This window comes from Bison bison, unplaced genomic scaffold (assembly GCF_000754665.1).
Source record: "Bison bison bison isolate TAMUID 2011002044 unplaced genomic scaffold, Bison_UMD1.0 scf7180017864508, whole genome shotgun sequence".
NCBI classification, from domain to species: domain Eukaryota; kingdom Metazoa; phylum Chordata; class Mammalia; order Artiodactyla; family Bovidae; genus Bison; species Bison bison.
This window is the reverse complement of record NW_011495064.1, coordinates 14,451,836-14,462,839: the sequence shown is the minus strand read 5'-3', so window position 1 is coordinate 14,462,839 and position 11,004 is coordinate 14,451,836. Positions and strand designations below refer to the sequence as shown.

General features: G+C 48.6%; 1 protein-coding gene across 1 annotated transcript in view; it reads right to left on the bottom strand.

Annotated features, from left to right (window-relative positions):
• Positions 1 to 11,004, bottom strand: part of ADD2 (adducin 2 (beta)) — a 57,720-nt gene that overhangs the window by 30,984 nt on the left and 15,732 nt on the right. The window contains exons 4-8 of the mRNA XM_010829797.1: positions 8,549 to 8,700; positions 8,034 to 8,114; positions 4,694 to 4,843; positions 3,392 to 3,535; positions 1,426 to 1,524 (exon numbers count right to left, since the gene is read on the bottom strand). Coding sequence (XP_010828099.1) covers positions 1,426 to 1,524; positions 3,392 to 3,535; positions 4,694 to 4,843; positions 8,034 to 8,114; positions 8,549 to 8,700 — 626 coding nt within the window. The remainder of the gene's footprint in view (positions 1 to 1,425; positions 1,525 to 3,391; positions 3,536 to 4,693; positions 4,844 to 8,033; positions 8,115 to 8,548; positions 8,701 to 11,004) is intronic.

Below are 11,004 nucleotides of genomic sequence, written 5' to 3'. Positions count from 1 at the left end.
CAGTGTTCTTGCCTGGAGAATCCCAGGGACTGGGGAGCCTGGTGGGCTGCCGTCTATGGGGTTGCACAGAGTTGGACACGACTGACGTGACTTAGCAGCAGCAGAGCCTACGAAGGCATACTCTATCCATTCATTTTTAGGGCTGGGCTATCTTTGCAAGGAGATAAGGCTTTATCATTTTCTCATAGAAGCCTCCGTCTATGAGATCTTTGCAAGGACATGAGGCTTTATCGTTTTCTCATAGAAGCCTCCTTCTGCATAAAAATGGGAAACTCTTCAGAGTTCAGATATGGAGAAGAGAAAATGGGCTTATCAGAAGCTCTGCCAGGTTCTAACATCATCCAGGGGTCAGAGTTCAGGGCCAGGATCATTGGATGAGGGGAGGGGTCACCTCTTCATCACTGTCCTCTCAACTTATCCTTTAAAAACCACTGAGAAAGGTCCCACTTGTACAGCCTTCACTAGTAATGCTTTTGGGATTACTCCCATTCTTCCTGCATAGCGACCAAGAGAAGGGTGAGCAGTCTTCCTTGGGATACTGCTCTGCCAGGAGAGGGCAGACAGGGCCCCACAAGGGATGCAAAGCGCTGACTCACCCTGGAGCAGCTGGCCTCCCCTGTCAACCGAGTCCTGACAATACCATCAGCAACACCTCTCCTTGTCTGAAAGGCCATCCTCACAAGGTCTCTGTAGACCCAGTTCTACAGCTGAGGAAACAGGAAATGGAGGCTTGCAGGGGGCAAGTTCCTGACCCAAGGGCACAGATCCCAGGGCTGGGAAGGATGGAGCCCCGTCAGTTGTGCAAGACCCTCCTACTCACCCCTGACGGCTTGCTGCACTGAAGGAGCACGTGCTTGGCTTATCCACCTTGTTATTTGGTAAAACTGCAGGATGTGTGTTTTCCTATTGCTTCTCCACCCACCCTCTATCTCATCCTTTACCAGTTAGGAGGACCACACCACAGGCTCCCTGGACTTCACCCTGGGGCTTCCCTGGTGCCAGGCTTGCCATGCCAACACTCCACCTGGGCCATCTCTCCATTTCTCTTTCTGGACTTGACCACATTCAGAGTCATTGCAAGCTACCCTCTGCCAAACAAAGAAAAGCAGACCTACCTGGGTGGTGTTTGTGAGGGGACACCCCAGGTAACACAGGAGCATGGGACAGTCCTCCCGCTGTCCTACTGGTGAGCCCAGGCATCTTCCTACCCTCAACACTGACCCCCAAGAGTTGGGGTTGGACAAGGGTGATAAAAAATTTTAAAGCTGCAAAACTAAGTGTGAAACTTTAGAAGGATAAGGCAGAGAAGCAGAGTGAGGCTCCACCTAAAGGTCTCCTTAAATCACAGCGCAGGGGGCCACCACCATTACCCCTGGGCCCTACCAGAGCCCCTCCTGGGCCCGCTGTCCAGGGGAACATGCTTACCTGTATCTCACACGCAGCCTGTAGGTGGAAGATCTTATAAAATGCCTCCTCCACGGTATCACCCAGAGCAACCACTCCATGGTTTCTTAGCACCAGGATCTGTACAGGAGCAAACAGCCAATTGACACTTTCAGCCTTCTAAACTTCAGTTAAGAGGGAGAGATTTTTCATTTTATTCAGATCAATTTCCATATCCCATCCTGGAACACCTGCCCCCTAGTTCCTCACTCACTCTCCCTATGCAAAAACCCAGTGCAACCCCCATGAGTTTTAATATCCACCCACAAGAATGCTTAAGGCATATACCCAAAGAAATGGAAGATGCTTTTTAAAACTGAGACTGAATAGCTTGGTGGCTTGCTTTGGGCAAGGCTTGGGTTTTTAGGCCCTGAGAGCTTAGAAGTCTGAAAAATGAATGGTATGTCAAAGTGAATAAATGTATTTGCCGTTAAATACAAGGGTCCGACTTGCCCCCTGTGACTGGGTTGACTTGTAAGTCAAATCCAAGGGAATGATCCGTGAGAGATGATCCTGCATATACAGGTGAGTTGGGTCACCTCTCTGGCCCCCAGGCTTCCTTCCCATGAACTTTGTGGGGCCTGGCAGCTCTAAGATCCTACAGTTCTGTGAAAGAAGCCATAGCAACCTTTTATTCTATCTCACTAGAGGAAATAGAAGCCTAAAGAAATTGAAAGTCTCCCAGCTAATCAGGGGCAGAGTTGGAACCCAGGCCATCCCTGATGGTGCAGTGTTTTTGACTCAGCCGGGGGCAGGCAGATCTAAAAGGGGGAAAAACAGAAAACAATTTACACCAAGGTCCAGGTGCACCCTCCCTTCTTGATTGGTTTCATCCTTAAGGATGTTCTGAGTAAAACCCAGGTGACAACCACCTGGGGGCTGGGATGCAGACCCAAGCATCAGATCCATCCTTCCAGTACCTGGGCTGAGGCCCAGTGGCCTAGTCCTCATATCCGTTCTTGCTGAAAACAGATGGAGTTTTTTTCCTCTTAAGAGCCACAGGATGGGAAGAGACTATGACTCTCGCTCACAAAAGATTTTACAGATAGCGAACGCCCTTGTCTTTTTGTAGCACTTCAGGGTTGTGAACATCACCCCTCTCCTGGCTCTGCTCATGAGGTTTCAGAGGATGGCAGGAAAGGGTAGCAGGGATTTCTGCTCCATGTTAGACATGGGAAGACAGGGACTCTCAAATGGGAGATGACTCCAGCAGCAGCAAGGAAGGGGGCAAAGCACCCACCAAGCCAGGCTTGGCTCTGAAACTTTCCCTTCTAAGCTCACCAGCCCTGATTATGTGCTGTTATAAAATAGGTCTTCAGACTTAAGTCAAGCAATAATAATGAGATTCTGTTCTGTCAAGTTAGCAAAAAAATAAATAAATAAATAAATAAGGGATAACACTCAAGTTTGAGGAGACTATAGAAAAATGGCATTCTTATACATACTAGCCTCGTCCAGAGGAGAGGGCAGTTTGTTACTATGCAGAGTAATAAGTTAAACTATGCATCCTTTAGAAATCAAACACAAAGATGTAGCAGAAGGAATTTTCATCATGGAATTGTTTACATTAAAAGAAAATTCGAGGAGAAAAATCTTTTCAATGTCCAACCATAGAGGACTGTTCAGGTAAATGACGGCACAGCCATTCATATGGTGACATGTAATTTAAAATAGTGATTAGAAAGTATTTTAATAACTTACAGAGGAGTTGACTGTATATTGCTAAGGGGAAAGAAGAGTTTTACAATCCTAGTTTTCTAAATCTACGTGAATAGATATGGGAGTGTGCATCAAAATCGAAGGGTAGGGTGAAAGATTATTTCCTTTCTTTTGTTGCTCTTGTTTATCTGCAACTTATAAACATTTTCCAATGAATATTTATCCCTTTTGTGATGTGGGTTTTTGACAACCCCTCCCAGAGCATCTTCCTAGAACAGCTGAGCCGAACCTTGCAGGTGGGTCCAAGGCACTTCTGCAGGTTGATCCGATCAGCTTCCTGCTCCATCTCACCATTGAAGTCATAATACGCCATGTCCCCCACCAGCAGGGCATCGTGGGACACAGGCAGGAGGCCCCACTTCATGGCTGACACCTTCAGTGGGATGAGAAATGGTTAGCTACCCCCACCCTCCCCACCTCCTGCCCCTCTGTCACAGTCGCCCTCTCCTCAGATGGCCCAGTCAAGCTCTGTCTGGGGACAGGCAGCAGTGAAGCAGGGTCCAGGGTCCAGGGGGTGGGTTGGTAGAGACCTTCAGCCTTGGCTGCAGAAACAGCCACGACTCTTCGCTGACAGGGAGGCCCATTGAGAAGCTCCCATTTTTCTAGCAATGGGGCAATGCAAGTGCCAGGGGAGATGATTAAAATCCAGGCTGTAACCACCATGTGCCAACCCTTGGCCTTTATTAAAAGCAAGGAACACGGAGAGATTGGGAGAGCCTCTCACCTTCCTTCAGTCATCTTGCCCTGCCCGTCACGTCAGCCCCAGCTCTGCAGAAATGCATACTTGGCACAAATATATCACGTAGCCTTAGTCTAACTTTTGGAAGGTCTGAGTGCTTGTAAACCAGTGTGATTTTGCAGAGAAAAATCACAAGTCGGTGGCAGGTCTGCTCTGCCCCTGTAGCTGTGTGGCCAGGGGATTGGTAGTTGGGGATGGGTGTCTGCTGTCTTTCCAGGTGCACTGCCGCACCTCAGGTAGACACAGAGAAATGTCCAGAGACCTCAGGGGACAGCCTGCTCCTTGATGGTCTTCCCTCTGTTCTCTCCCAGTTCTCTTTGCTCCTGCCCCAGCTCCCAGCCCCCACCCCCACATTGTGAAAAGTGGACACAGTGCAGGTTCCCACCATCTGATCTCATAGCAAGATGTGTCCATGCCAGAGCCTGGGCTAGGGGGCAGGTGCCGGGCTGACCTAAGCAGAGGCTCAGAAGGTGGCATCACCTGGACAAGTGGGGCCGGTTTGCGTATGCAGCAGTTGGGGGACAGAGGGGGGCCGACAGTACACACCTTCACCTTATCTCCCCTCACTGAGACTTCCACAGTCAGAAAAATGAGAGGAGGAGATTCCCACATCGGGTGTCCCTCCTCACCTTGGCCCGAGTTCCAGGGAATCTTTCCAGAACTGCATTAAATGGTGAGTTTGCTCCTAGCTTGCGGGGCTTATGTCTCCCCGTGGGGAGACTCTCAGAGAGACAGGTGCCATGGGTCTGCTGCCATGGGGGCTGAAATGCTGGCTGCAGAGCTGACACTCACCGCCGCCGTGGCCGGAGTGTGCAGGTGGATGATGCAACGCACGTCGGGTCTGGCAGCGTAGATGGCCGAGTGCAGGCAGAAGCCCGTGGTGTCCACGGGGAAGCAGCTACTGCCCTTCTCCACCACCTCTCCCAGGATGTTCACCTTGATCTGGGCCGGGGTGGGGGTGAGGAGGAAGACAGACTTCTGACCACCGGAAGGCAGGGGCCCCTCACTCCCCTCCCTGCAGGTGGGCCAGGCATATGCCCACCCACCAGCGTCCACTCTCCACCACACCATGGGCAACGGATGTGCTTGGTGGCGGGGTGGGGGAAGAGTTCCTGCCTGCAGGGTGAGCACACAGGCTGCTGGGAAACAAAGGCAATTTTAATTCACAAAAAATGCGAGAGTTTTGCAAACTTCACTGTGCATGAGGATCACCTGGAGATCCTATCAAAATGCAGATTCGAATTTGGTAGCCAGAACTCAGCCTGGGAGTCTGCATTTCCAAAAAGAAGCCAGTGATACCCCTGCTGCTTGGTCCATGGACCACAGTTTGAGTATCAAGGTTTAAGGAGAGAGTCATTCACAGAATTCTCTAGAAGCAGATAGGATGAGTCTTTAATCCCAGTGGAAATAGGAGAGCAGAGAAGCCTTCCCAGAGGAAGCAGCATCTAAACTGAGCCTTTTTCTTTTTTTCCAGCTTATTATTTTGAAAAAATTTAATCACACGCAAAGGTAAAGAGGATAGTATAATGAACATCCATTTACCAGTCACCCAAAAGCTAGAGCTTAAAAGACAAATGAGAGAGCAGTCCCTGGTCTTATAATCTGCTTTTGACTCCGAGGGGTTGTGGGTGTTACAGTGAACACACACGCATGCCCATGCATGTGTGTACACACACACACACACACATACAGCTTCTGGTGGCTGTTGCTGGCCTGGCACACAGCTAAGCCATAGCAGTTCCTGCTTAACATAAACAACCTCACAGAAGATCATCATCAGAGAAGACTACTTTTGACTGTGACACAGAAAACAAAAGCCACTCCTTAATCATGTCTAAGCAAAGGCAAAAACAAGTTTGTACAAATGCAAAAATGACCAACACAAAGATCATAAGAGACTACTACAAGCAACTATTAATATATGCCAATAAAATGGACAACCTGGGAGAAATGGACAAATTCATTGAGATGAACACCCTTCTAAGACTGTACCAGGAAGAAACAGGAATATGAACAGGTCAATCACAAGTACTGAAACTGAAACTATGATTAAAGACTTCCAACAAACTAAAGTCCAAGAACAGGTGGCTTCAGGTGTGAATTGTATCAAACATTTAGAGAAGAGTTAATACCTATCTTTCTGAAACTCTTCCAAAATAACCGCAGAGGAACAAACACTGCCAAATTCATTCTATGAGGCCACCATCATCATGATACCAAAACCAGAAAAATATCTCACAAAAAAAGAAAATCGCAGATTAATATCACAAATGAATATGAATATAGATGGAAGAATCCTCAACAAAATACTAGCAAACTGAGCCCAACAACACATTAAAAGGACTATACAGACAGAGGATGAGATGGTTAGAGGTATCACCAGTGAAATGGACATGAATTTGGGCAAACTCTGGGAGATAGTGAGGGACAGGCAAGTCTGGTGTGCTGTAGTCCAGGGGGTCACAAAAAGTTGGATATGACTTGGTGACTGAACAACAACACACCATGATCAAGTGGGATTTATCCCAGGAATACAAGGATGGTTCAATATATGCAAATTAATCAGTATGATACAACACATTAACAAAGTGAAGAATAAAAACCATATGATCATCTCAATAGATGACCAACATTTCCTCCCAGTTGACAGGAGACATTCATCCTAACTGCATCAATAGCAGCTTTGGCCTCATTCTGTGCCCCTCACCCCAGGACTGCCCCTGGGCAGACACTGCGCCTTACAACACCTCCTTGTGTGTGTTAGTGACTCAGTTGCGTCTGACTCTTTGTGACCCCATAAACTAGCCCACCAGGCTTCTCTGTCCATGGGATTCTCCAGGCAAGAATACTGGAATGGATTGACAGTCCCTTCTCCACAGGATCTTCCCAACCGAGTGATCGAACCATAGGTTCCTGCATTGCAGGCAGACTCTTTACCACTTGAGCTATAGGGAAGTTCCCATCACCTCCTTCTTAGGTTCCAAATCACTCAACACAACCCTAATCCTGAAACAGGCCCTTCCAGACACCCTTAGGCTGAAAACACCTCCTGCTCCATGAGCAGTCTCCCAGAAGCTGGTAGGTAGTTAATTTAGCCTAACTTATTGACTAGAAGTGTTTGCTGGACATTAGCAGGCTAGATTTTTCCTTTCTAAAAATCATGTCAGCTTTGGCTCTTAAAACTACAGCGCAGGGACAGGCCCCTGAATGCAGCACACAGGGCAGTTCCACAACACACCCACCACACGCAGCCCAGAGGCCCAGGCGGACAAGTGGTACCAGAGCAAGGAACACGCTACTGACAACACCAGTTCCAGCAGAAGCATACGATGGTCAACAACCCTCTCTTACAAAATTCTACTTTAAGTGAATTTTACAGGATGAACATGACTTTCAAGTGGCCTGACCCATGAAAGTGGCAGCCACCCCGCCATCTGAGGAATTTAAAACTGCAAGGCTCTGATGCAGACCCTGGTTTCCATTCAGCTCAGCTCCCCAACCTCCTCGGCTGGGGGGCCCACTCAGACTTCCCTCTCTGGGATGAGCTCTCTCTGCTCTCATGTGTTCCTTATCTCAGCCTTGGATATGTGACCTGTGGTCACGCAAGAATCTCTACAGCGTAACAGGACAGTTACTGTCCCATGCAGTGCCTTTGTCCAGTGAGAAAACAGTCCCCCCTCTTGAGGACAGCTGCAGGGCCATAGGGTGTGTGGGTACTTCCATTGCACAAATTTGAAAACTCAGCCCTGAAAGGGGACCCAGAAACTCTCTCTCCTAGCACTAGAAGAGCCTTGCATTGGGTTGGGACAAAGCACTGGCTGTTGTTCTAATGTACACCTGAGCCAGGAAGGCTTCCTGACTCCCAGCCTTTGAAGTCCAATCCTGGGCACAGAGGTCTCTAGGCTCATCTTTCCTTCCCTCTCCCTCCTAATGAGTTTGCTGCCTTCACCTCCCATTTGGTCTCTTGGTCACATCATGCTCTGTGCAGAGTTTGTTTTGGTGTCCACGTGACTTCTCTCTCCCACCAGATTGCAAACTGCACGAAGGACAAGATGGCAGTGGCTAGCGTGGAGCAAAGATGGTGCTGTCATTTCAACAAGAAATCGGTAGTGAGATGTCACACTGTACTTACCAGGCTGGATGCTGTGACTTCGCTGCAAGAGACTCCCTTAGGGCTGATCAGGAAGTGGTCCTGCTCCTTGCTGACTCTCAGCTGGAGGAAAGACATGTGTTCCCCGTGGTGAGGAGGGAGAGGGGCCATTTCCAATGATACTGTGCTTGAATCACCTTTACCCCTGAATCCACTGCATACAAATCTCCCCCCACCCCAAGAATGCTTACTTCCTCCTGACCCATGAGAGATAAAGAAGACTCAGCCTTTATTTGGAGCCAGGGAAATGGAGCTATAAGAGGAATCTCCCAATGGTCAAGGGTGGCCCTAGAAATAGGCTCCAGGAATTCCTGGCTTCTCATCCACAGAAGTGCCCGCTAGGCAGGTTGTCTATTTCAGGTAGCCACAGTGGCTAGAAACCTTGGAAGAGCTCATGGCCAGCAGTGTCACAGGCACACCAAGGCTCAGGAAGTCTCCCTCTGGGTTTGGTGGGGGCCACAGGCAGAGCCCCACCCAGCCCCGGACGCTGTCCTCACCGTCACGTAGGTGTCGCTCAGCTGGGCCCAGCCATACAGGTCCAGGAGGCGGTAGACACTGCTGATCTTGCACCGCATGAGCCGCTCCCCCTTCGCCAGATTCAGGGAGTCGGCTGTGTGGAGGTCATTGATGGGCGTCATCATGGAGAAGTCTGAAGGGACAGAGGGCAGCTTTCAGGTCAGGAGCTCGCGTCTGCACTCTCCTGCCTTGCCCCCACCCTCTCCAAATTCTCCTGGGCGCTAGCTACATCCATACACGAGACTCCTGTGGGCAGGGAATTCAACATCCTTTGACCCTGACTCCAGAAGAGAAAACCCTCCACAGAATGGATAGTTGTGCCCAATTAAGTTCTCTGGCTCCTTTAGGGAAGAAAGGCATTGCTTTGGATCAAAACCCATGGCCAGATTCAAGGCCACAAATGAAAGGATCTCAGCTCAAGCTGACTATAAACCCTGGAGATGGACATTGAATAAAAGCAAAAATAAATTTCTGAGTGGAAATATGGGTACGTTTTATCAGTTACTTTTAATGAAGAAGTTACTAAGCATTATCCTACTGTTTTAACTAACTTTTTCTCTGATTTGGAAAAGGGCAAACAGAAAGCCAAGTCAACCAGGAGGTAAATTCCTCAACTTTTTCTGACAAGTCATAAACCTCCAGAAGTCAGTGTGGCTGTGGTGGGCTGAAGGGCCGGAGGCTGAGGGTAGACCACTTCTGACCCCTTCTGGACATGCAGTTGCTTGGTTATTTATGGCTCTTCTGGGAATTTGGTAATATAGAAATGAACCTAGAGAGTTTGATAGTCTTCTACTCAGGGCACCCAAAAGGTCTAGTCAGGCCCATGAACCATGCTGACCACTGCCTGCATGCCTCAGGAAGCCAGAAGAGGGCATCTGAGCCCCAGCCCTCCAATTAATCAGTGTCTAGGAAACAATAAAAGAATCAATAGGAAAGGGTTCTGGCTTAAAATGATGTCTGGGTGGGAGCCTCCTGATGCTGCCTTCCTCAGCTTCCCACTACAAACTTTAATGGATGAAAATGCTCTTCAGAAGTTTCCACCATCACTGCAAACCTCACTGCCACACCACATGATGTATGTACTGTATCAGGTTTGCCGTTAGCTGAAATGATAAGGTCTGTGAATATGAAGGTGGACTGGGAGCATAAAGCAAGCAGAGCAAGCCTCAAACACTCCATGTCAGGAAGATGCCCCCAAAGGGCTTGTGCCCACCAGCGGTGGTATGCCTCTAGGGCATGGGTCCAGTACAGGAAGTTGACAGGGATACATGTGGTCCAAAGACCTGGCTGAACTGGCAAGAAAAACAGCAACAAAATCTCAAAATTAAGGATTTCTATTTCAAGCTGACTAGTGGAGGATCCTTGCCTCCTTTCTAGTTCCCCAGACAAGTATTTGCCCCTGGCAGCAAGAAGGGAGGCACATCAGAAGCATAAGGCCCCCAAGCAAAGCTGGAGATGGGGGAGGCTGTTGTTGGGAGAGGTCTTTGAACCCTTCTTTTAGAAATGACTGTGGAGCCCCCAGAGACGATCAGGAGGCCAGAAGAGGTCTGAAAACACCAGCTATCATGTCCTCTGTGTCCTGTATCCCCTAAGAGTCCCCCTCCCCAACCCTGTAGAGCTTCCCATGAGGACTGTCCACCTACAGGCCCAGAAGAGACCACAGGGCTCCACAGGAGTCCCCGGTCCTCTGTCCTCAGGGTCTTCTTGGAAAGGATGCTTATTCTGATCAGACTCACCAAGTGAAGATCTAACTGGGCCATTATTTCAAAGTACCTAAGAAAACACAGATGAAAATCCACCAAACTCCCAGAAAGCTACCTACATACTCTACAGGAGAAAAAAAAAAAACTCAAGGAAACAAACAAAATCCTAAGGTGAATGGAGCTGGACAAAGAACAACCTCTCTGGGCTTGGACTCATGACACCTGGAATTTTCCTTCTCCACATTCGCTGACTCAGTTACCCTGGCATGCACCAACCAGATTTCCAGACATCCAACTGTTTTCCTGGCAGATGCTGATCAGTAAAGCAATGGAAAGCCCTATTTCTCTTTAAAGAGGAAGAGTGTAAGATCAGTGACATAAAAATGATGAGTAAGAATTTGATAGACATGGGACAAAGAGCAGAAGCCCTGGCATCTAAGCATATAAGTAGATCACTCAACTAGAGCCAGACATCCTGGAATGTGAAGTCAAGTGCGCCTTAGAAAGCATCACTACGAACAAAGCTAATGGAGGTGATGGAACTCCAGTTGAGCTATTTCAAATCCTGAAAGATGATGCTGGGAAAGTGCTGCACTCAATATGCCAGCAAATTGGGAAAACTCAGCAGTGGCCATAGGACTGGAAAAGGTCAGTTTTCATTCCAATCCCAAAGAAAGGCAATGCCAAAGAATGCTCAAACTACCGCACAATTGCACTCATCTCACACGCTAGTA